Here is a 26,285-nt window from a genome sequence, read left to right as displayed (position 1 = left end):
ACATTAAAACAAAAACAAGAACAAAAAGCTATAGCTTTATTACGTAGTGGAAGTACATCTAAAACGAATATAATATTTGTCATTTTAACAATATTTGTAATCATTGTATTAAGTATTGCAATATTAAACTTAATAAGTCAATTTTTATTAATGTCAAATACCTTCAAAAGTTATCAAATTACATATACACAATTAAATTTGTTTTCATTAGCATTTAAATCATTAATTTATTCATTTAATATTGAGTTATTACAAGCATCAATTGAAAATGGATATGAAGACATATTTCATTTTTATACATTTACTGATGACACAAATTATTTACCAAATTTATTTAAACAAACACAAAATTATTATTATGATTTCTTTTTTGGTACTAATTATTCCGAACCATTTAATACTTATGGACTTAATTTAATTGAAACATATGAAGAAAGTTTATGTGAAAATGAATCATTTATATCATTTGATAATGTAATCCAATGTTATACATCAAGTTCATTATTTATAATGACAATGAATTATATAATACAAATTTATGAAAGTTCGATTTTAAATTTAGAAAAAATCGATTTTAATACAGAAGACTTTTGTGGCGCATGGATTATATTAACTACATCGATATATAATGATTTCTTTTTAAGGGTATTTAATTCATTTACTAATATCATATCAGAAATTAAAGACAATAATTTAAATTCGTATTATATCCAAATTATATTATATGAAATTTTTGGTGTTATCTTTTTAATATTAGTAATAATATTCTTAAATAAAATTAACTCACAAATATTATCAATGTTAAAATGTTTACTTTATGTACCACCGAAACTTTTAATACAATCAAATGAAATAATGAATATAATGTCCGGCGATTTCTCTAATTCGGAAAATAATAAATTTTCGATAAATTCCAAAATTTATATCGAAGCATTAAATAATTTAATTGATGGAATCATAATATATAATAAAAAGAACAAAATAATAAAAATGAATAAAAAAGCTAAAAACATAATCGGAGATAATATATATATACCAAATGAATTAACACAAAATAATTCCGATTTATATTATCTAAATCAATATCATTTAAATATTCAAATCCAAAACATTACTGAAATCGAAAACATAGCAATCATTTATGACATTGGTAAAAAGATCGAATTAAACAACAAAATTAAAGATGAGCAAATGAAACTTGAACAATTATTAAGTAAATTAATACCAACGAAATTCATTGAACGGAAAATGAATAATGAAAATGTTTCATTTCTTGTTCCAACGATATCAACGTTAACATTATTTATTAACGATGAAAATTGTAATCAACAAAACTTAAATCGAATATATAATATACTTCATGAATTATCTCGTAATAAATCAACAATAAACTTAATCGATGGATTCGGTAATACTTTTAATGTAATCTCCGGAATATTTAACGATGAATTCATAAGCGATGCGCATTGTAAAGAATTGGTCGACTTCGGCGTCGATGTTAATAAGAAAATTAAAGACGAATTCGGTGATAACTTTAAGTTCTCGATAGGAATCGCAACTGGTGGACCTGTCGTCTGCTGTCTGCTGAATTTGGATAAGCCGCTGTTCGAAGTGAATGGAAACGTGATCGCGCTGGCATCCGAAATGGCTTTGATGGGAGTGAACGGAATGTTGCACATAACGAGATCGGTATATGAACTGATATACGGTGGAAAATACCAAATTAGAGAAAGAGGTGAAGTGCAACTGCTGAAGTTCGGTAAGGTAGTGACATATATATTGTCGAATTAAATATGAAATTGTTGTCTAATAAAATGTAATTACATATTTTTGGAATTCATTTTGCGTCGATGCATTTTAAAGCAGTCAGAAAAATCATTTTCAACTCTATATTAACTTTGGGTTTGCGCAAATTATTGTCGTTTGGAATTTAACGCTCATAGAATGTAATTTTATCATTTTGCGTTGATGCATATTAAAACAGTCATTAATGTTATTTAACATTCTTTTGCAAATATATATTAAACTCAAGAGAATTTGCTTATAGTTACAATCACTTTATTTGGATAAATTCAATGATGACACAAAATTTTTTTATTAATTGCAATGATTCCAGTTGTCAGGATACTGTTTTTCACTGACTCAATAGTGACTATGCCTTCAACAAGTAATGAAATATCACTTAAACCATATTGTGAATCATAGATAAATACAGAAAACTATAAAATTATTTACTATTAAAGATAAAAAAGTAACAATTATTCAAGAACAATGATAGATATTGCATACGTTTTACTTATTATCGAACTTGTAAATAATTTTGTAAAATATTTTGTTAACAAGTTGAAATAAAAAAATATTAACAAAAAAGTTTATTTATATCTTTCAGCAAATCTTATCGCTTGACCAAACTTATACTCAAGATCCTGTGTACGCAGATCGATTCCCTCCAATGACTCTTTGATTGTGTTAAGGGAAAGCAAGAAGCCTTCGACGGGTAGTTCTGTTTCTTTTTGGTTTTCCTTTTGTTTGATGTTTTCGTCGAATTTTTTGCGAAGTTTTTCCAACCGAGAAGTGATATATTCATCAGAATCCTTTGAAACAGACAACTCCCGTAACTTTTGTTCAAGTTGTTGAAGTTGTTTCTGCTGTTCTTTGATTTGCTCTCCAAATGTGATCGATTGATTGATTTTGATATCAATGCTAGGATCTGATTTTAATGACTTCTTTTCGCTATCTGTGAAAAGTGATGGATCTATGTATTTAAAAAATGTAGAAAATTTTGGGTCTTTTTGATATCTGTTAAAAATGTAATTTTTGAGACTGAACTGATCAGAGCATTTGAATGAAGAACATGTAATTATCTTATTGAAGGTTTCAAAATTGATGTCATCGATCTTCTTGAATTTAAGATAATGATCAAAATTCGAAGAAATAATTCTGATGATTTCAGATGTATTTTTATTGAACTTGGTTTTGTAAAAAAATTTGGATAAAGCGAGTTCTGGGGAATTACATTGAGTTATAAATGAAATAGCTTCATTCTTCAAGCGATTAAATCCCCATTTATTTGCAAGATACTTGAGCTCGTAAACATTGCTGCAATTTACTGTATATTTGTTTCCTGTTAAAGCTCCTAGAAAGTTTAAAAAAGATTCATTAGATACTAAATCATCTTCTTCAAATTCATAAGTGCTTTTTATATTTTGAAGTTTTTTTGAGTTTATAAACAGCGTGTCTTTTGTTACTTTAAAGTTCGAATTTTTGTATTTTAAAATCACTTTATCCATTGGTTTGATGAAATACGATCAAATAGCATTCAAAAAATCAAAAAACTTCTGAAATTCAAACACGATTATTTTTAATTCAAAATGTTTTAAAACGGTTATTCTATCCTCCCACATTCAAATAATAAAGTCTTAATTTATATTAAAATATAAAATAGGAATACCTCTAAAATTATTAAATAAATTAATGTAAAGCATGAATAATTGATATAATTTTTATTTTAAGCAAAAATGATAAATTTTTTAATAAAATTATCTTTAAAATTATGATATACAGGAATGTTTTCATCAGCATCAAAAAACTGATATTTTAAGAGTTGTAAAGTAGCGAAATAGCAAAACTATAGTATCCCGAAATTCATGGAACAAATTTTTTGTGCTTCTAATAAGATTTTATCAATATATTATATTAACAAATTCAACAATTTCAACATGAGAAAATTATGTATACATAAATTTATACTGAAACAGCATGACCAATAGAAAGGGAAAAAAATTGTAAATATAAATATTCTTATTTCAAACATTAAAAGTATTATTGTAAATATTTTTTATTGCAAACATAATTCCTATTTGCAAATGAAGATTAGAAAAATAAATTACAATAAGTAATAACTTTTATTCAGTTGTTGTTTTTCTATGTTAATTCGCTTTGTGAAACATTTATCTGTTGATATTATTTGGGAATCATATTTATGTAGGAAAAACCTTTTGAGGAATTGGATCTGGATTAAAAGAGGAAACTTGTAAAAATATAGCTTCATCTTCATAGTAATCACGCGGTCTGATTTGTTTAATTTCTTCTACTTTATTATTACATTTAATGATTTTTGCTTTATATCTCTCAAAATCACTCATCATTTGTTTTTTAAGCGTCTTCCCGAAATATGATATAAATGACCTGGCCACACCATCCAATGCAATCAAATTATGGTCAACATGTTCCGACATGGCAATGGAATTAATAACCAAATTTAAATTTTTTTCGAAGTAAGAGGAAAATTGAGCAATAGATGTAAATTGATCGTTTTTAACTCTTTCTAGAATTGAAGGAAAAAATTCGAAATTCGGGTTTAATTGAGGAAATTGAGAAGTAAAATATTGAATATCAACGAAGCTTCTTGCAAGAGGTTTCGACATTAATTTACCCATTACATTAATACAAACTTGTTTTTCTTGTTCTTGCATTCCCCTCTTATGAAAAGTGCCAATCTTTTGCCACTTTTAACCACCAAATAAAAAAAGTGCTTCTTCTTCTTCTGTAACTCGTTTCTCTAAGATATATTAACTGAGTTTTCGAAATGGAACATCAATGTTTTCTTTGATAACTTCCAAATTGTAATCGATTATACATTATGAAAAAATATTTTTTCAGATATCGCAATGCGGATTCGACCTTATGACATAACGAAATGTGGATTAGATCACACCACATATCAAAATTATAATTATATCACATAACATATCGAAATGTGTAATAAATTTCATAACATATCGAAATGCTGATTAGATCGCACGACACATCTTGTGAACTCTTTACGAGTTAAATAGTCACAAAATTTATAACGAATTAATTTGTTCGATAATTTCATTTTTATTATTTTCTTCCATAAATCGCTTCAACTGTTGGTGCTATTGACGAGGTCGAGTAGCTCATTGCCTCTTCCACCAATTGTTCTACTGCCAAAAACTTCGGCATCACGTCCTCCTCCAGTATTGCCAAGTCAGTCTTTCTCATTTGTGAAATTCTTCCACCTATTGACAACATCTTTGCCAAGTTCTGTTGTTTTGTTACGCAAAGAATTGCAGCAGCGCAAATCAAAACGCCTTCTCCGAACTGTGCGAATGCGCCTCTGTTTACTTTCTTAATATTTTCTTCTTCATTTTCGTTATTACTTTCTTTACTATACACTTCTTTTAGTATGAAAACATATTCCAAAACACTCCAAACAGAAGCGAATCCTCGATACGACTGGAAATCGAATAAATTTCCCGAAGTTTCATCGAATAATTCCCATTTATCAGTACAAATTTTTGCTATTTCTGATATAATTTCTTGCATGAAAGGGGGCGCAATTTCAGATTTGTTTGGTATTACATTAATACCATTAAAATATTTCTTATATTCACTAAAATTTATATCGAAAGTCGAGAAAAATGAATCATTTAAAGGCTCTTCAATGTTACCCGGGTTAATTTGATATATATAACTTGATATTTGTTGTGATGATGAACGCCTTAAACAAAATGCGTAATCAAACATTTCCGATATAGCTATAGCGTTACCTATTGAACGCATTACACCAAACAATTCATCGATTTGTTTCTCATACATAAATGATCGATATGCGCCTTCGAACATATCATATGCCTTATGACAACTTGTTGCAATTGATACGTTTGAAATTCGACGTATTTTTCCATGCGTTTCACTATAAATAGAAACAAATTCTTTAAATAATTCACGAATATAATTCTTAATCTCTTGAATGATAATAACTATTGAAGCGTCATCAATATATTTAAATAATTCACGGAAATGTTCAACAGTTACAAATGATGCTGTTTGTTTAAGTGTTGAAGGTATTGATATTTTATGTGACTTTAAGAATTTACTTATTGTTGATTCACCTGTTAATGGTGGAACTAATCTATGAGGGTTTGAATGTAAGAAGAATTGTGGTATTAACTTACGTATCATATGTGTTATTATATATTCGAGAATTTTACTACGGAAACTATCAGGCTTAGTAATGGCTAAACATGTCTTAATGATATCATTAAATGGTGTAAGTTGCAATCCATAATTAACAAATGTTTTATGCATTTCTTCTAATATCGAATTCGATTTAGAAAATATCATTAACCCTAAGATACCATAATTAGTAATAATCTTTAAATTATTCGATATGTTATTAAAGAACATTTCATTAAGTCGTGATACATATATAGACTTAATATCAATATGATTACCTAATAAGAAAAGTTGATTTTGTTGTAAGATTCGAATAATTCGTAATGAATCATTATTATTCGTGTTGATGATCTTATCAAATCCATTCTTTAATAATTGATTATTATATTGATCAATGAATTGTTGATTAAAGAAATTCTTTAATTTCTCAAAGACAAAGTCAACAATCATTTTGGATATAGTTAATAAACAAATTTCACTTTCTGCACGAATTTCTTCAAATAAATAACGTGAATCTAAATAACGTAATGCTTTGCTTGCGGCATCATCATAAATACTTAATGGATAATATAATGATCCAATTAATTCTTGTTTCTCTGGATGTGTAATCGCATAATCAATTAATACATATGGTAATGATGTAGTAATAGGAAAATGTACTGCTGTTTCACTTTTGGCATGACTTTTCATTTCCGATGACTTTCGATACATATCTAAGAAGAATTCCTTAAAGAATAATGAGGATTGATCACTAACAATATTTAATGTTTTCTCTAATTGTAATAAATCATAATAAAATTCTGACTGCTTGACAAATTTCGTAAAGCTCTCAATTGTGGCTTTGTCTAATGATGAGAAAAAAATGCCTTTCGACATTATAGAACTTTCTGGATTAATGATCATTTGTAATTGGCTACGTAATAATTGTAATAATGATATATGTGGTGGCGAATGTGCTTCATAGGTAACTAACGGTGGTGTCTCTTTATTACGTATCTTAAGTACCATCTCGTCGTCGCTTTTGAAATAGCCCATTGTGGCTCGAAGTTTCTCAAGTTCATTACTTAATGTATTATCTTTCATTTTCGTCTTGAGCTTGATTAATGCTGATTCGAGTTCGTTTTTAACAAAGATTTGGATCTCTTCTTGGATGTAATTGGATATAATTGAGTTTAATCGTGGTAAATCACTTGTTAGCATTTCACGAAATGCACGACATAAAGCTAAGATTTGCATTATATTCTCACGTTCGTCATCACTTAAGCCATATCTCATTGCTAATTCGTACTTACTCATTGGCATTTTGTTATTAGTATTTCCTTCTTCTTCAGATTCTGTTGTAGTTGGAGCAGGCGGCGCATGGTCATGTTTATCAATAACAAATTCGGTTAAAAGATGGATAGAGTTCCCGATTAAACGAAATGCCTTTGGTAAAAGTGTTATGATTCGGTCGACGGTTTCTTTACTTGGCGTATCGTTGGCGGTTATTCTCGAAATCACTTGCGAAACACTTGTAAAGCATTCGCTAAGCTCATTAAGGGTTGAAAATAGGTTGACGTTTAAGCGTGGCTTACCACCAAGTTTTTGCGTAATGTCTGTTGCAACAGTAATAAATTGATCAAAATCTACTCCAAATTCAAAAACTAAGACAAGAGCCGGATGCTTAGCACGCTCCTTAGTAATTAGAGGTATGACAGTCTTTGGAATTTCTCTAAGGACTTTCTTTTTGGCAGATGCATCTGATTTTTCTTTTTGTTGCATCTTCGTGAAAAAGTCTATGATAAAAAGAAGTGAAATAATGGCCGCTGTTTCCATGTTTGGATATATAAAACGTTCTTCATTAAGTAATTCTGTTATTCGTCTGATAAATATGTTGAAGATATGAAGAACAAGTGAATAAGGAAGATTACTAAGCTGGTCTAGAAGTGACATTTTGATGGCATTTGGCGTGTTCATCCACATACGAGTTTCCATTGGAACTAAACTATTATCAACGGGCTTTATAAGTTTATGAAGAGTTGAAATATCATCAGAAAGAGCTGATCTCGTTGGGCAAAGCTTACCAAGAGAAATTAGTCGGTAAATAAGATAAAATAATTTATCAAGAAAAACATCACTATAATAACCATTGAACCAAAAATCTTGTTGATGGAATACTGCTGAAATTTGACTAATTGTTTCATCACAATGTTGTTTGATTGTTTTAAAATTATTCATTAACTTTTTTAACATTGATGTTGCAATTGGATTAATTTTGGTTTGAGGAGGATTTGTCTTTTTTAAGGCTTCCTCTAAGCCACGAGTTGTAGATCTTAACGGATAAATGTAAGATATGTGTTTATCGATAATTTCAATTAAATAATCTAGCTGATAAATTTGCATGATAGATAGCGTTGATGAAAGGCCTGTTCCGATTGCAACTTTATAATTGTACTCATCTTCTTTTGGATAAGAAATTAAATTTATTAAAGGAACAGCTCGAGGAACACTCCCAGTTACTGGTTTTTCATCAATGTCACCCCACTGTTGAAGGGCTTCTTGTTCTTGGAGATTCCCGCTGTTTGACATCGCCCTCAAAGTGAAATGACCGAATAATCAAAGAAAAAATGAATACCCAAAAAATTTCAAACTGCTTGAAATTGTACAGTTTTTATCTCCGAAAGAGATCTCTTTTCATTCATTTTAAACCACACTTTACAAATAATTCATTGGATAATTTTATGATATTCATAAAATCAATTAATAATTTCAATGAAATTAATCACAGAGACAACCAAAGGTATTTTCTTTTTTTATTAAACAATAAAATGTTATTTATATGTTAAGGCTAAAAAAGTAAACTGTGCGTAAATATCTTTTTGGATATAAGCTTAACTTAGAAAGTAATAATGACATTTATATATGAAATGATTGTAATCTTAATTAAAATGAATTTAAAAATCTACAACCATATATTTTGTTAATAAAATAGTATTCCATTTAATATGCATATATTCTACTGTACATAAAAAAAAATCACTATTTGCCTATAAATGTTCTAATGAGAAAAACAATAATTGTTTTTATTTAGTTGATAACATAACTTTAGTGTCAAGTCAGAAGCACTTCACAATATATTAAATATATTTGTCATAAATTTTATGAAGTATTGTTAGATATTCATCATGAAAAAGGCTTGACAAAATGTTTGTCGATTCTTTTTATAAATTTTTATTCCTTTATTTCGAATGAAATTTTAATCATTATATTAACCAATTTGAATTGCTAAGTTTATCATAGGAAAGTCAAAAACAAATAAATTTTATCCAAAAATTACACTTTTATTGTTATCTCTAACCAAACAGAGATGGTGTTCGATCGTATTTTCCAAAACATGTCTTCTAAAATAATAAAATCAAATCAAAATATTCACAGTGAATTGGAAACTTTAATATCACTTAATCAAATAATTTTCGGTTTGAAAAAAGAAAATATATCTCTTGCATTAAATTTTATAAAGTACAAAATCGATTTTGAAAATTACTCATTAACATTATATTTGATGATTAGTGAAATGATGTACTCATCTTTTGTTATAAGAATTAAAGATTTTGATATCTGGATTTTCTAAACGAAGTTAAAACTTTAGAATATAAAGACAAAAATAAATACAAAATAACATTCGGAAGCTATCTTAAATGTTTGATCCAGAATTTATTATTGCATCTAGAAATGTATATTTGAACATACTTCAAGGGAAAAATAATATATATTAAACAAAACAGAAACCAACCAACAATGATTGCATAGAAAAAAATTAATATAGCCAAATTTATTTTAAAATTGTATGTAATTTACATACTATCTAGAAATTTGACCCAACGAAATATTGTAAAAATTTAAAAAGGATCAGATGCAACAATTGCGATTATTTATGGTAAAACATTAAATTCATCGAAATATGTGATTATTTAATATTAGGATAGGATAGAAAGAGAATAATGAAGATCTTAAATGAAATTATAAAGTGTTCAAGATCTATCAATTTATCAACTTGCACCAGCCTGTAAAATGGGTCATCTTATCATTTGAAGAGAGTCTGCTTCCAATATCTTGATGAACTCTATGCGAACAAGAAAGTTACACAATCATAAAAGCAAATATCTAATGCATCATCTGGAGCTATGAAGTTCATCCATTTAACAAGCCAGCACAAGTTAATGCAACACTTCCAAAGACACGTTGCCAAAGTCTTCTTGGCTTTGCGATGAATGGATGAAATCGCAGTACTCCGCGCAGAAGAAGAATACACCAGAAGCAATTAAAGCACAGTGAAGTCTTCCCGGCACGATCAGAGCATACAAACATCAGCATCAAACCAAGTAAATTCCATGAGCTTCCAAAAGGAATCGTAACTCGAAGCTGATAAACCTATCTAAAAAAAAGAAGGAAGAAGATTCAGCATCAGAACCTGCTCCAAAGAAGTAATTTATTAAATGCTAAGATATATACATAAAAATGTTGATGTGTCGTTTATTCCTGTTACTGTTCGTTGTATCGCTTAATTCCCGTTTGTGTGTTCCTTTTTTCTGCGCGCTCAGCAATCAATTTAAAAATTTTCATGGCGTCTTCCCAATACAAATTGGCGAGTGCTGAATCAAATAATATAAATAATTTCCATATATTATTTTGAAATATCAAATTATTAAAATAAATTTTAAATAAAACAAATGAATAGATGTAAAATTAATATCAATTCCTTCTTGTTCAAGAAGTAATTTAACTATTTCTATGTAACCACATCTAGATGCTGCCATAAGTGCTGTTTTAAATGATTTAAATAATTTCCAAATATTATTTTGAAATCCAGAATTATTCAAATAAATTTTAAACAAAACAAATAAATATCTTTATCATTAATATCAATTCCTTCTTGTTCAAGAAGTAATTTAACTGTTTCTGTATGACCATTATAAGATGCTTCAATAAGTGCTGTTCTAAATATTTTATATCATTTTCGAATATTATTTTGAAATATAAAATTATTAAAATAAATTTTAAATAAAACAAATAAATATCTTTAGCATTAATATCAATTCCTTCTTGTTTAAGAAGTAATTTAACTGTTTCTGTATAACCTTTTTCAGATGCACACATAAGTGCTGTTTTAAATAATTTACATAATTTCCAAATATTATTTTAAAATATAAAATTATTAATATGAATTTCGAATAAAACAAATAAATATTTTTAGCATTAATATCAATTCCTTCGTGTTCAAGAAGTAATTTAACTATATTTATTTTATTATTTCCAGATGCATACATAAGTACTGTATTAAATATTCTAAATAATTTCCAAATATTGTTTTAAAATACAAAATTATTGAAATAAAAATTAAATAGTACAAATAAATATCTTTGGGATTAATAATAAAAAATTCAATTACTTATACAAACATTGGTATAGATAATAAAACATTTCTAATATTAACATCTATTCTTTTTTGTTCAAGAAGAGCTTTAAACACTTTGACTTTATTTTCCATGCATGCCCATATAAGTAATGGTACAAATATATTAAAAAAATTCCAAATATTTTGAATATTTATCAAATAACTAAATCAAATTTTGATTGAAATAAAGTAATATCTTTACCATTAATATTTGTTCCTTCAAGAAGTATATTAATAACATTGGTGTTACCATAAGCTTCTGCAAGCTCAAGTGCTTTCCTAAATTAAAGATAATAATTTCAAAATTTACATTAAAACATTAAATATTCCTATCAAATGTATTTTTCAGTCATATGTGTATAACGAGATTGTTTTTTCATAATACTTGAAGTATTATTTGCAAATTCATTAAATTCTTGAATTGTGTTACCTTTCGATTAATTAATTTATGCCAATTGAATAAAATTTTGCCAACAACGATAAAAAATACACCAATCAGAAAGCGGCACACATGTTATGTTATAACCATCAGAATGGCTTGGCTTTATTTACATAGGTTTTTTAAATTTGTTTAAAGATTACACACAATTTTTAGTTTGAATATTCTTTATATCTCCACATCAAAAAATATTTCAAAAATTTATCTGATAGAATAATCAAATTTTTTCTAAAAATAAAATTTTTATAGACAAAATATAAATATCTCAAATAATAAGAGAAATAAAGTTTTCATTTGGGGACAAAATCATGTTTTCAAGGTTCATATTGTAACAAAATTTGATGAACAAGATAATATATAGATATAAAAGACCTATAGATGAAATTAATGAGATTCTTATAATTTGGTTCAAATAAAACAAGGGTTTCGTGAGATATTTTTATATTTTGGCAAAAAATAACATTAAAAGTGATCACTTCTCTAGGGCACCCCAAAATGTCACTTTTCTTTAAGCCCAAATATTTTTTTGTGAGCCTTAAGGCGAGCTATAGTTTAAAAACTTTTATTTTTATTTTTTATTGCAAATTTTCCACTTGTTTATTTTTGGGGAAATTAATTTCACAAACTTATGTTTAATCTATCTGATCAGATAGATAATCAATTTCCCTTGTGATAGCCCTTTTATCGAATTCGAGTCCTCCTTCCTCTAGATTCTGAGGTTATTTCCTTATTAATTGTACATTTTCACTTAGATCATCTAATTCGATATAAATATTAGCAAAACCTTGCGTTTCATCTGTTTTATTATTTTAACGCCTTAAGTTCTTATTGTCTTCATGTAAAAGCTTCTCTTCGTTGAGTGCGAAACATTTAGTAACTTTCTATGCAGCATTGATATACATTTATGTATGGCCTTCGCCTTTAATTTGGCAATTTGTCTTTTTATTAGAGTTAATTTAATGTATTACCATATACCAAGTTGAAGATTCAACAAATTTCTGTCATCGGAAATCTATTTTTGCACTACGAAATACGTGTAGGATTAGAATCAGTAGCCTTGAAGCACATTATACAAAAATGGCCGAGGTCTTCAGGGTATTATTTTCTGCAAATTTGTTAATTATACATTCAATAGCATCAATTGTATCACTTACAAAATTTCTTGAATTAGATGTTATTCCAAATGATATATGTAGTGAAAATGGTGTTAATAATTAACCTCGTTTTATGAAATCACTCGTAATCGTTTTTATCCATTCACTAGCTACTTCACATATTTTTGATTGTCCTTTTAATGCTCCAGCAACTTCTGGTCAGAAACTATTCCATATCATAATTTTCTGTGCTTGGTGTTTGTAGCAATGTTAACGTTAAGAAAAAATTGATAACGTAATGTTGTCGATGATTTAATTTCTGTGTTAAATCACTTAACTTCTGTTGTATGCTGTTTAACCCATTAGGTAAATTTGCTCAAAAGATATTTCAAAGAAAAAATTGTACCCCAAACGGTCGCCACAGAAAAAACATTGTTTTGTGTATTACACAATTTCTACCATTCAATTTTGCATTAACGAAAAAAATAAAGCAACCAAAAAATTCTTATTTTTTAAAATCATCTCATTCAAAAATTTGTATACGCATTCAATAGCCAAACATAGAATGAAAAAGTTATTTATGTCACTTGATTTGCAATCTTGCACTCAACATTACAAATTTGGTAAAGGGTTAAATTTTCGAACAGCTCGTTCCGAACCAATCATTATGACCATATATAGATGCTAACATATTTCCTTTACAAAATGATATAAATAATTTTCAAATATTCTTTTGAAATATAAAATTTATTAACTTAATTTGACTTTGAAGATATAAACAACAAAATTATTGGTTATATTTATAACATAATGTTATGTTCTTTTATATTTTCTAGTTCCACATCTTAAATCAGTTCCCTCGAAACCATATTTCATGAAATTAGCCAATTGACCTAATGCGCCTTTTACTGTGAAATGTGTATCTCTTAGCAACAAGATTTTTCTTCTCATTTTTTCCAATTCTTCGTAACTCATTTTTTCTATTTTATCCAATGTCTGATTCAGCTGTTCTATTTTTATGATGAAAGCGATTTCGCTCCAATTTATCGAATCATAATATGGAACCCAAGGAATATCGCTATAAATGTTAATTGGTATCATTCTCATCTGTAACACTTCGGTAAAACGAAATGAGTTTCGTCCATAGCCTCGCGGAGTTAATATAACTTTCGTGTCTTGATATGTTTTGACCCACCGATCATTAAATCCGGTGTAAAACTTTTCTCCGAGCTTTTGTTTACAGATGTCTATCATCTTTTTACGGACATCATGACGTCCTTTGTCGCCCATAAAGACTGTGGTGTACTTCGGCTCTTTGGAAACATTAAGTGCTGGTTGTTCTTTTAAAAAAATATGAAATGGAACATGGCCTAAGCCACCGCCAGACACTATAAATACATTTTCTGGTACTTTGAGGTTATTAACAGTCTCGATTCCATCGGAATAACTACTGACCGTGATGTATAAAAAATTTGGATTTAAAATTTTGAACAATCCATTAACAAACGAGCCATATTGATCGGGGAGGCCAAAGTAAAGATTGACGTACTTGACAAATATGGGTACAAAAATACCAAAATCTTCAATGGGCTTATTATGAAATTCGTCATACCATAGTTCTTCGAGTTGCTTACCGCAATAGTATGCATAGCAAGTACCACTGACATTGGGATAATTGTTTTTGATATATTCTTCAATTATCTGATATTGCTCATTTCTTGACTTTGCATCTGTTATGTAACGAGCATCAGGAGGCTGATTCATACACTTGAGTACATCTTTATAAAATTTTTTACGTGAGAATTTCGATTTTTCTATGAAAATATTTGGAAATGGTGAGGTTCTATATAAAGAAAAAATCAATGAAACCATGCTGAAATAAATAATCAACCAAAGAGATGATTTAATTTTCTTCTTGAAATAAGAATAATTCCTTTGTTTCAGCATTCCACTTTTTATATAAAACAGCAGAATAATAAACGGTTCCCGTTCTCTAAACGGTCGTTTCCCATTAAAAAAAATTAAATTATATCACGATTATCTAAAATATTTTTAATTGTGCATGCTCATTTAATAGATAATTAGTAAGGAAACGTGTTATTATAAAAGTAACTAGAATAAAAAGTTATGGTGGGTTTTATGACATTGTTTTACATTTTGTACAAAACTAAAAGTTAAATCTACAATTAGAATCTAATTGTAAAATAATTGTAAAAGTTGTTCATTTGAATGTTTTACATATTCAAAACAGGGTGGACCCCTTTAATCGTTTTCCTTTCAAATATGCCGTCAGCTCATTTTATCAAAATGGATACAATTATTTTACCTCTTGAACAGATTATATTTGAAATACCTTATGCAAATGATCAAACTATGGGATCAACAACCAACAACATTGAATCATATATTCATAAAATAATTTCAATACTTGATAAAAATTTAATGTACTCATCAAATCTAATTATTTGTCATTTTCTTTATGCACGTTTTGTTTCAAACAAGGAGGACTTTAAATTTTATCTTAATATTATACAATTACTAGAAGATGAAGAAGGAAAAATTCATAAAAATGTATTTAAAATTACTGATATATTTATACGATTTCTTATATGGTTCAATAGCCAAGAATCATGTTATCTTCTTGAAAAAATGCTTGAGCAAAATTTAGTAAGTCCTTTTTTGTTAAAAATTGAAAATTCATTATTTTTTGCGCATCATACTTCAATCCGAAAAGTTGAAAAATATAAGAAAAAAGTTTCTATGAAAATTGCTGGACGTATCACTTTCAATTGTTTATTTGGTGATGAATTCTTTGATAATTTTGAAGAACTTTCAGAAAACAATTGGGAACTTCATAAGAAATTAATTAAAGAAGGACATAATCCGAATGAAATAGCAAAAATAATTCGAAATGATGAAGTAGAAAAACTTCAAGTTATATCATCACAACCATATTTTGATTTTAATCAAAAAATTGAACCATCACTTTATGAAAGATATTCATTTATTAATCAAAACAATGCTACATTGATTGATTATGCAGCATTTTTTGGATCAATCAAATGTTTTAAATATTTACTTATGAATGGTGCAAAATTAGATAACACAGGTAAATATGCAGTTGCAAATGGAAATCTAGAAATCATTCATTTATGTGAACAAAATTATTCATCATTTGAAGGTGCATATGAAGCAGCAATTGAATTCCATCGTAATGATATCTTTAAATATCTTTATGAAAATAAAATTATAGAAATTGAAAAATTTGAAAAGTTGGGAAGGAAATGTGTCAAATATCATAACTACCAAATTTTATTTTACTTACAAGAAAAAGGATTGAGGATTAATGATTCCATTATATATGAATTAGCTATAAATGGAAATATATTTCTCATCCAACAATTTTTGAAAGGAAATCAACTTCAAAAAAAACATTTATTCTTTTCTTTAGAACAAGGAAATGAAGAACTTGTTGAATTTATTTTAAAAGATGGAAAAATTGATATTAATACTAAAAATATTTATTTGTTCTATTTTGGATTTATTTTAATAATTTAATGTTTCAATATAATATTTGGAGATAACTTAAAATATTTTGGACAGCACTTATTTTAGCATCTGAAAAAGGTTATACTGATATAGTTAAATTACTTCTTGAACATGAAGGAATTGATATTAATGCTAAAGATATTTATTTGTTTTATTTGATATTTATTATAACATTTTAAAGATTTAAAATAATATTTGGAAATTATTTAAAATATTATGGACAGCACTTATGATAGCATCTGGAAATGGTTATATAGAAACTGTTAAGTTACTTCTTGAACAAGAAGGAATTGATATTAATGCTAAAGATATAAATTATTTTAATAATTTAATATTTCAATATAATTGTTGGAAATTATAAAAAATATTTAGAACAGCACTTATTAAAGCATCTGAAAATGAGCATATAGAAATATTTAAATTACTTCTTGAAAAAGAAGGAATTGATATTAATTCAAAAGATATTTACCTACTTAATTTAAAATTTATTTTAATAATTTTATATTTCAAAATAATATTTGGAATTTATTTAAATTTCTTCAAACATTACTTATGTTTGCATCTGAAGGAGGTTATACAGAAATAGTTAAATTACTTCTTGAGCAAGAAGGAATTGATATTAATACAAAAAATGAATTTTTTAAAAATAATTTGATATTTCAAAATAATATTTGAAAATTATTTAAAAGATTTCAAACAGCACTTATATGGGCATCTTCAAAAGGTAATGTTGATATAGTTAAATTACTTCTTAAACAAGAAGGAATTGATTTTAATGCTAAAGATATTTATTTGTTTTGTTTAAAATTTATTTGAATAATTCTGGATTTCAAAATAATATTTGAAAATTATTTAATATATTTTATACAGCACTTATTTTAGCATCTTCAGAAGGTCACACAGAAATAGTTAAATTACTTCTTAAACAAAAAGGAATTGATATTAATGCTAAAGATATTTATTTGTTTTGTTTAAAATTTATTTGAATAATTCTGGATTTCAAAATAATATTTGGAAATTATTTAAAGAATTTGATACAGCACTTATTTATGCATCCGATTATAATTATCCAGAAATTGTTAAATTACTTCTTGGAAAAGAGGGAATTGATGTTAATCATAAAGATATATTTTATTTTGAATATTTTATATTTAAAAATAATATGTGGAAAATATTTAAATTAATTAAAGCAGCACTCATAATTGCATCTCAAAATGGTAAAACAGATATCGTTAAATTACTTCTTGAAAAAGAAGGAATTGATGTTAATCTTAAAGATATTTAATTGTTTAACTTAAAATTTAATTCAATAATTTTATATCCCAAAATAATATTTGAAAATGATATAAAATATTTAGAACAGCACTTGTGATTGCATCTTTAAATGGTCGCACAGAAATAGTTAAATTACTTCTTAAACAAGAAGGAATAGATATTAATGCTAAAGATAATATTTATATTGATAATTTTCTATTTCAAAATAATATTTGGAAATTATTTAAATTATTTAAAACAGCACTCATGTTTGCATCTGAAAAAGGTTATACAGAAATTGTTAAATTACTTCTTGAACAAGAAGGAATTGATATTAATGCTAAAAATATTTATTTAATTTATTTGATATTTATTATAACATTTTAAAGATTTAAAATAATATATGGAAAATATTAAAGTTAAGTATAATAAAATAATAACAATTTAAAGATGATCTAAATGACATATTAAATAATATCAGAATAAACATACAACTGATTATTATTTGATTTTTTCTTTTACAAGAAAATTACTTAGGTTCTAATTCTTTTAATGTTAAAATTTTAACATTTTGGACAAATCAAAGTGATTCAAGATTGATTTTGATAGTAAAAGTGTCAAATAACCGCATATAGATCAAACAAAATGAAAATTTTTTCTTCTATTGAAGCCATACTTCAAGAACTCAATAACATTGATTTAACTGCGCTTCAAGATTTTGTTTCAGACACAAATAAAGAAATCTATGAAATTCTAACTGAACAATATTGTAAATTTAATTTTCAAAAATTCAAAAGTTTTAATACAGCTAATGAAACGAGATCTATTGGGAATATACTTTATTTGTCTTCTTATAATTTTCCATTTTTCCCAAAGCTTCTTGATGAAATTCAATTTGATGATATTATTTCACAATATTTTGCTTTATTTTCATTTCTTTCATGGATTTGTATCAATGAAAACATGAAGAACCTTGGACATTCACTCAAAATTTTCAATATATTATATCAAGTCTCAGTTAAATTTCCAAAATCTCAAGCTACAAATGCTTTTTTAATTATGTTAGATCTTTTTCGTGACGATGAAGACTTCCCTATTACAACAGAATTTATAGAAATTTTAATTAATTTCATCAGAGATGTTCGAAAAGAAAATTGTTTTGATTTAATCATACCCATATTTAAGCGAGTAACTCCAAAAGATTGTAACTCAAAATCACCTGTATTTGACACTATTTTACATTTCATAATTGAACTTGCACAATGTTTTCCAGATTTATTTTCTAACTCTATTTCGAGTGAATTCATTACTATTCTTAAGCCATTTATCCTTAGTTTTAATAAAGATTCATTAATGTGTCTTTTTAAAATCATAAAATTTGTTACACCTGAATGTCAACCATTTATTTCATTATTATCTCAACTTGCTAAAGGTGTAATAGATTTAACAGGCCAACAAAAACTCGATGAATCATATACATGGCCTGATATTCCTGATATTGAAGCCGTTAAATTGACTCAAACTAATTTTGACATGTCTGACATACATCAATTTTATGACTCGTTTAATGACAACTTTACACCTAAACGGTTCCCGGACATATCGGCAAAAGTGACAAAACCACAAATTTCGATTGAAACCACAATTTCTTTATTAGCGAAAATATTAGAAACTCATGAATATTTTGCATCGATTTTTCTTAATGAGATGTTTATAAATTTAGAACATTGTGATGATCCACGAAAATTTCCAATATATTATACAGTCTTTGTCACATTTTGTTTAAAATTTAAGTCAATTGTTCCTAATACAATCATGTTATTAACTAGATCAAGGATCTTTAATCCAAAGATCACCATATTCATGGAGAATTTACATAACTTCGATACAATGAATTCATTACGAGAAATTGTAATACTTTCGACGTTTAATGATGAAAATTCATTAACGAAAATCATTCAATCGATATATTTAACGCCATTATTATTTGCTGAGACATTATATCGATTAATTAATTCGATTAATTTGGTTCCAGCATTATTCTTTGTTAACACTAATTTAATTGCACAAATTCGGGACATTTTTTTTACTATACTATAGTTCATCATTCGAAAGATGGTGAACTATATAAAAAAGAAATCGAAATAGTTCGAATTGCACAATTATCATTTATCGATACACTTTTATTAAATCCAAAGTTTAATTCAAGTTTATATAATAATTTAACATTTTTACATTTGTTTTTTTCATATATCTTTGAGAAAAATGTTCAGTCGTTTATTTTTCAACATATTATAAATTATTTTAAAGAAAATAATGAGAAATCAATTGATAATATTTTGTTGTCATTATTAAACTTATTAATGTCAATTCAAAGACGAATTAAAACTAATTTTAATGACTTTTATTATGATTTATGTACTAAAATCTTGAGTTTAATTATTGAAATTTATCCGAAAACTATTTCATCTGATGAATTAATTAAAGAATTTCATATTTTATTTATATCAATATTAAATACTGAAATAATACAATTAACGAAATCATTACAAAATTTATTAATCGAATGGATACAATGTTTAAAAGTTACTTCAATGATTATTAAGTTTAATACTGATGAAATGAAAAACTTCACAAAAATTATAAATAAAATATTTCCCAATAAAAATTATCCACAAATTTTATTTGATGAATTAATATCATTAACATTTTCAAATGATCAAATTATACATCCGAAATTATTAAATATTTTAGTTGAGTTATTTATTAATACGAATTATTTCATAACATTTTTCGATATTTTAAAAAATATTTGTGAGAAAAATGAAAATAATTTTATGATTTGTCATAATTTAGATTTTGATTTATATTTAATAAAATTATTACAAGAATTTAAACTAAACGATGACATAAATATATTAACAATAAAAACAATTTTAGAATTTATTCAACAAATTTCTTATTTTATATCATCTCCTATAGTAGTAAAAAATTTCATTTCTTTGTTATTACCAATTGAAAATAATAATAAAAAATATTTTTGTAAATTCGAAGAACTTTTTTCTGAGACTTTATATAATATTATATATGAAGAATATGCTATAAGAACATTAAGTTTACGAGTTGGTAGTTTTAATTATCTTTTAGAGCCAAAGAATAAAATCGAAAATGAGATTCATAATTTAACTATTTCATTTTGGATGATATTACATTCATTTAATGATAATTTACAATTATTTAACTTAAATATTAATAATAACAAAGTATTAATTGATTTCATTATTAATCAAGATAAAACGATTTATATAAAAACTAATGATAAACTTTATGATACTAAAATTAATTTAATAAATGAAAGATGGTATTTATTAACATTTATCTTTCATAATGATTTTATTATATCGAAAAAAGATTTAATTCAATGTTCATTAAATCATATAACACAATTTAATAATATCCAAAATCTTTATATCGAATTTAAGATGCAAAATATTAATAAAAATTCATATGCAGAATTCGGTAAAATATTTTCATATGATGAAAATAATATTATTACAGATCAAGAAATTATGTTTAAGAACCCATTATTTTTAGATAATGAAACACGAAATGATTATTTATTTTTTTTAAATTCTACAAAATTGAAAACGTATTTATCACATAAATCATTTTCATATTGTTTAAACTATTTATGGAATTTAGATTTAATAATTCCTTTGTTTAATATGAATGAGATTAAATTTGAGGATAATAAATGTTGGAAGAATTCAATAACATTTTCATTATCTATTTTATTAAAAACATTAATTTATTCGGATGAAATTCAAAAGAATTTTTATTCATCAAAACATTTTTATTCAATTGTTGGAATTTTATATAAATATTCAAATGAATTTATAACTTATGATTTATATTTACAATTTTATTCATTATTTAAAGTATTAACAAACATTGATTTAAAACTTCAAATGTTTGATGTGATTTTAGCTAATTTAGATTTATGGATAATATGTAAGAAAGAAGATCATTTAAATATATTAAAACATTGGAACTTAATTTTGTTTCCTTCTTTTTCACCTGATTTTATTCAAGTTCGAAACTTTGAACAATTTTTAAATTATATTGAAATATATTATTTAAATAATGAAAATGATAATAATTTTGTACGTAAGAAAGTGAATGATTTAAATTTAGAAGAATGTTTAAGTTATTTAAATGATATAATGATCAAAATTGCAAAAATAAGTTTTTCGATTAATGATTATAATTTATTATTTACAACTATTTTTGAATCACATGATAAAGAATTAAAAAATAATTTATCAATTATCATGAAATCAATTATATGTGAAATTCCAGATGTATTAAAGTCATTAAATGATGTTTCATTTTTACATGTAATCTTTTCGACAAGTACATCGAAAAACTTTGTACATTATGTAATCGAAATCATCTTTAATTATAGTAAACATGGAATATTTTCATCCGATTTAATCTCTACTCATGTTGATATAATATTATTATCATTATCATCAATGATAATAAAAACGAAAAACTTTAAACATATTATTACTGTTCTATTACCAGATATGCCTATATTAATATCTATTTCATGTTGGTATGTAATGAATAAGAAAAATGTTGAAATTCAAAATTATTTTGTTAATTTCTTATTAAACTCAAATCATTCATTTAATAATATTAAGTTATGGTATTTATGGCCATTAATATTTTGTTTTTATGCAAATATTAATGCAAGTTCGAAAATGATTAAATTCATTATAAAACAATCAGGTGATAAATGGTATGAAATATTCGATATAATTGATATAATATGTAATGCATTAAATGAAAATGGTGCAAATGTTAAATCATATAAATTAAAGGCTTCTTTTTTATTACAAGTTTTTATAAGTTTAAAGAATTCGGATGATTTAAATAAAGAAAAAATTTCGATTTATTTAATTCATGCGTTTTATTTCATCTTCTTTAGACCGATAACGGAAAAGAATAAATTATTCGATAATAATAAAAATAAAAATGAAAAACATATAAATAGTTTTGAACCAATTCGTTTATATACAACATTAAAAGATCCGAACATTTATCAACCAAAAGAATTAAAATTCGGAATAAAATTATCTAAAAAGTTACAATGGAAAGATTATTCGATTGTAAGTTTTTGTATAACATTATTACAAGAAAATCCTGATTGTATACCTAAAAAGTTTTCATTTATATATTTATATTATTTTGCGATATTTGATCCTTCTTCAGTATATTCGATTTTAGGAAATTTCAAATTTACACAAAATTATTTAATTACAATTGAACATATAATATATAAACGAACAAGAGATATAAATATATTTACTATTAATGACTTGAATTGTATTAATGATTGTATTTTATTAATAAAGAAAGATATTCCAAATACAATTAAAAATGATATTTGTGTTTATATGAATTTATTATTAAATGAAATTATGCCGAAGTTTACTAATAGTAAACAAGACAATGAAATTAATACTGAAGAAATCAAAACGAAAATTATCAATGAAATTTATACCAAAAACATTAAATATCAATCGAATTGGGAACAATTATCATATTCATTATCATTAAACAATAATAATAACAAATATCAAAGAGATATAACATATTGTTCTAATTATTGTCCATATATAATGAAACGAAACTTTAAGTCTAAAATAAATATTAATAATAAAACACATTTATTATTACGTAGATTCTCTAATACAAGTAATAATGAAGAATATTTAAATAATGTTTTCGAAATCGAATTAATAACAGTAACGAAACGTATTAAATATGAATTTGTATTACATAAGAAATTCATTGAATTAACATCTAAAAATTCGAAAACGAAAATAATTCCAATTCAACAAATCACAAAAATATTTATTCGTTCAAGTACACACATGTATACAGCAATAGAAATCTTTACATATAATGGAAAAACATATTTCATTAATTTCTTACAAATTGATCCTAAAATTATTGCACAAAACATTTATAACTTAATGCCAAACATTAAATTATATTTATCATATTCACAAAACATTAAAGAATTATCATTAGTTGATAAATGGCGTAACCAAAAAATTTCGAATTTCAAATATTTAATGCAATTAAATTTATTTAGTGGACGTACATTTAATGACATTCATAAATATCCAATATTCCCATGGATATTACAAGATTATCAAAGTGATAAATTAGATTTAAACAATATAAGTATCTTCCGATCATTAAGTATTCCAATTGGTTCATTAAATGAACAAATCATCGAATTATTACAACAAAAATCTCATGATAAAGACTTTTATTTATATTCTTCAGGACCTATATCACCTTCAATGGTATTAAATTATTTATTTAGATTCGAGCCATTCACTACTTTACATTACGAGTATAACTTAGATTTAAAAGAAGAAAATAATAAACATTTTAACTCATTAGAAAACGCTTGGGAATTAGCATTAAATGAAAATAGTGAATTAATTCCCGAGTTTTTTTATATGCCGGAAATATTTATAAACCCGAAATTCAATATAAAATTACCAAATTGGTGTCATAATTCACCAATAGAATTCATTTACTTAAATAGAAAGGCTTTGGAATGTGATTACGTTTCAAATCATTTAAATGAATGGATAGATTTGATTTGGGGTATAAACCAAAATAATATCGAAGCGTTAAATGTCTATTTTTATATGTTATATGAGAACATTTGGGAAAATAATTTCTCAAACTCAAATTTCCTTGAAGTGTCATATTATTTGGATACGTTCGGTGAAGTTCCCTCAAAGATTTTCACTGTGAAACATCCGCAAAAGAATTTGTTCACTAAAAATAATGAAAATTTATTCCAAATGCCTCAAATCATGTTAGAGAACATTTTCTCAATAGTTTTCTCAAGAATAGATTTCATTAAAAATAAAATTAGAATTTATATAATAGAAAAAAATGGAGTGTTTAATATAGTAATGATAAATTTGTCCGATTTCTCTCATACAATCACAAAAAATCAACTTTTAAATAACGAAATATTACAGGAGGAGAACGTTATGATTCAGTCGTTTACAAAAAATAAAATCGTTATTTGCAATTCAAAAAGTATATTCATTTTGAATATTCCAACGCTTTCCATACAAAAAGTGGTAGCCGCCGACCAAATAATCCTATCGACTTCGGTTTCGAAACATTGGTATTCTTATTCATGTAAAGATTTTAATACGTATATAATATCACCTATAACAATGGAACCTATGTTGAAATTTAAAACATTAACAGAAATTATCGATAGTTATATTTCTGAAAAATTTAAAATTCATATTTGTTGTACAAATGATTCTTCTCTAGTATTAACATCATTAGCAAATGGTAAAACAATTCGAGTTATAAGTCTAAATGAAATGAAGCCACTTAAAGTTATCATTACTCCTTCTTGGGGTTTCATCGTATGTTTGACCATAAATAACTTATCAAATTACCATATAAGTGTTTATACTATCAACGGAATCTTAATACGAAGATGTAAAATAAAAGATAAAATTATTATTTGGACGTGTTGGTCATCAACGAAAGGATTCGATTACATGGCCTTTATTGATGCAAAGGGGTTTACTTTTTGGTGCGAAGTTTTTTACTTGAACTTAAAGAATTTGGGATCAATTTCTCGGCATAAGCCAATTTCGATAAGTTACATAAAGAAATTAAATTCTTTGTTCATAATTTCTGACAGTGGGAAATTAACATCGAAATCATTTGTGTTGAATGATTTTGAAAATGTTAATGTCGAAGATGGCGATGATTTGTCAGTCAAAGGTTGCGAAGAAGAAGAAACTACGGAAAAGAGCGAATCTAATGTGTAAATGCGCATTGTGTTGTTATTGTTGTTGTTTCTCTTTGATAATAATTATTAAAGGATTATTTATACTTTTTTGTATTTTGTAAATAGTTACAAATTGTAGAAAACGGAAACAAAATGTTTGATGAATCAAAGCGTTGATAATTGTTGAGCAAGCAGCAATGTAGAACTTTTATTCATGAAAAGATCTTGTAAAATAAAGTGTTTCCACTTGTGAAATATTGAAAGTAATTAGTATGAAGGTGTTGATATGATTTTAATTAATATTAATTTTCATAATATAAATTGTTGGTATTAGTTTCATGAACGTGAAGATATTGTTTGAACAATAATAGATATTTTTTATTCCAATTATTGTTAAGCAATATGAAATTAAAAGCTGCTTCATATTAACATTATAAAAAATATTCCATTTAAATTTATCAATAGAATACTTAATTTCTTAGGGCAGAAACATTATAATTTGTTTAATTCTTATGTAAAAAAAAATTCTTTTTATTTTGTACACAAGAATTAGTTCATTTTAAAAAGAAGCAATTTTAAATTTTTAATTATGGCATTTTATTCAGACATCTCATCAAAATCATCCTGATCAAATTCTTCAATTCTCTTGTGAGTTAGCACAAGAGGTTTCACACA

General features: G+C 25.5%; 3 protein-coding genes across 3 annotated transcripts; all 3 read right to left on the bottom strand.

The window, feature by feature from the left end:
* Positions 1-1,358: 1,358 nt before the first annotated feature.
* GO595_005667 (uncharacterized protein) lies at positions 1,359-1,679 on the bottom strand (the record flags this gene model as incomplete). Its single annotated transcript, XM_067918935.1, has 1 exon — positions 1,359-1,679. One exon carries the CDS (start codon positions 1,677-1,679, stop codon positions 1,359-1,361), a length of 321 nt encoding a protein of 106 aa, XP_067774162.1.
* Positions 1,680-4,884: 3,205 nt separating this feature from the next.
* Positions 4,885-8,550, bottom strand: GO595_005666 (Cytoplasmic FMR1-interacting protein; the record flags this gene model as incomplete). Its single annotated transcript, XM_067918934.1, has 1 exon — positions 4,885-8,550. One exon carries the CDS (start codon positions 8,548-8,550, stop codon positions 4,885-4,887), a length of 3,666 nt encoding a protein of 1,221 aa, XP_067774161.1.
* A 5,212-nt stretch (positions 8,551-13,762) lies between these two features.
* Positions 13,763-14,713, bottom strand: GO595_005665 (exostosin family protein; the record flags this gene model as incomplete). The annotated part of the gene is made up of 1 exon (XM_067918933.1): positions 13,763-14,713. One exon carries the CDS (start codon positions 14,711-14,713, stop codon positions 13,763-13,765), a length of 951 nt encoding a protein of 316 aa, XP_067774160.1.
* Between the last annotated feature and the right edge of the window lie 11,572 nt (positions 14,714-26,285).

The sequence above is a fragment of the Histomonas meleagridis genome, assembly GCF_020186115.1.
Source record: "Histomonas meleagridis strain 2922-C6/04-10x chromosome Unknown contig_37, whole genome shotgun sequence".
NCBI classification, from domain to species: domain Eukaryota; phylum Parabasalia; order Tritrichomonadida; family Dientamoebidae; genus Histomonas; species Histomonas meleagridis.
Note: the sequence above shows the minus strand (reverse complement) of the source record. Positions and strands in the feature narration are given on the sequence as shown.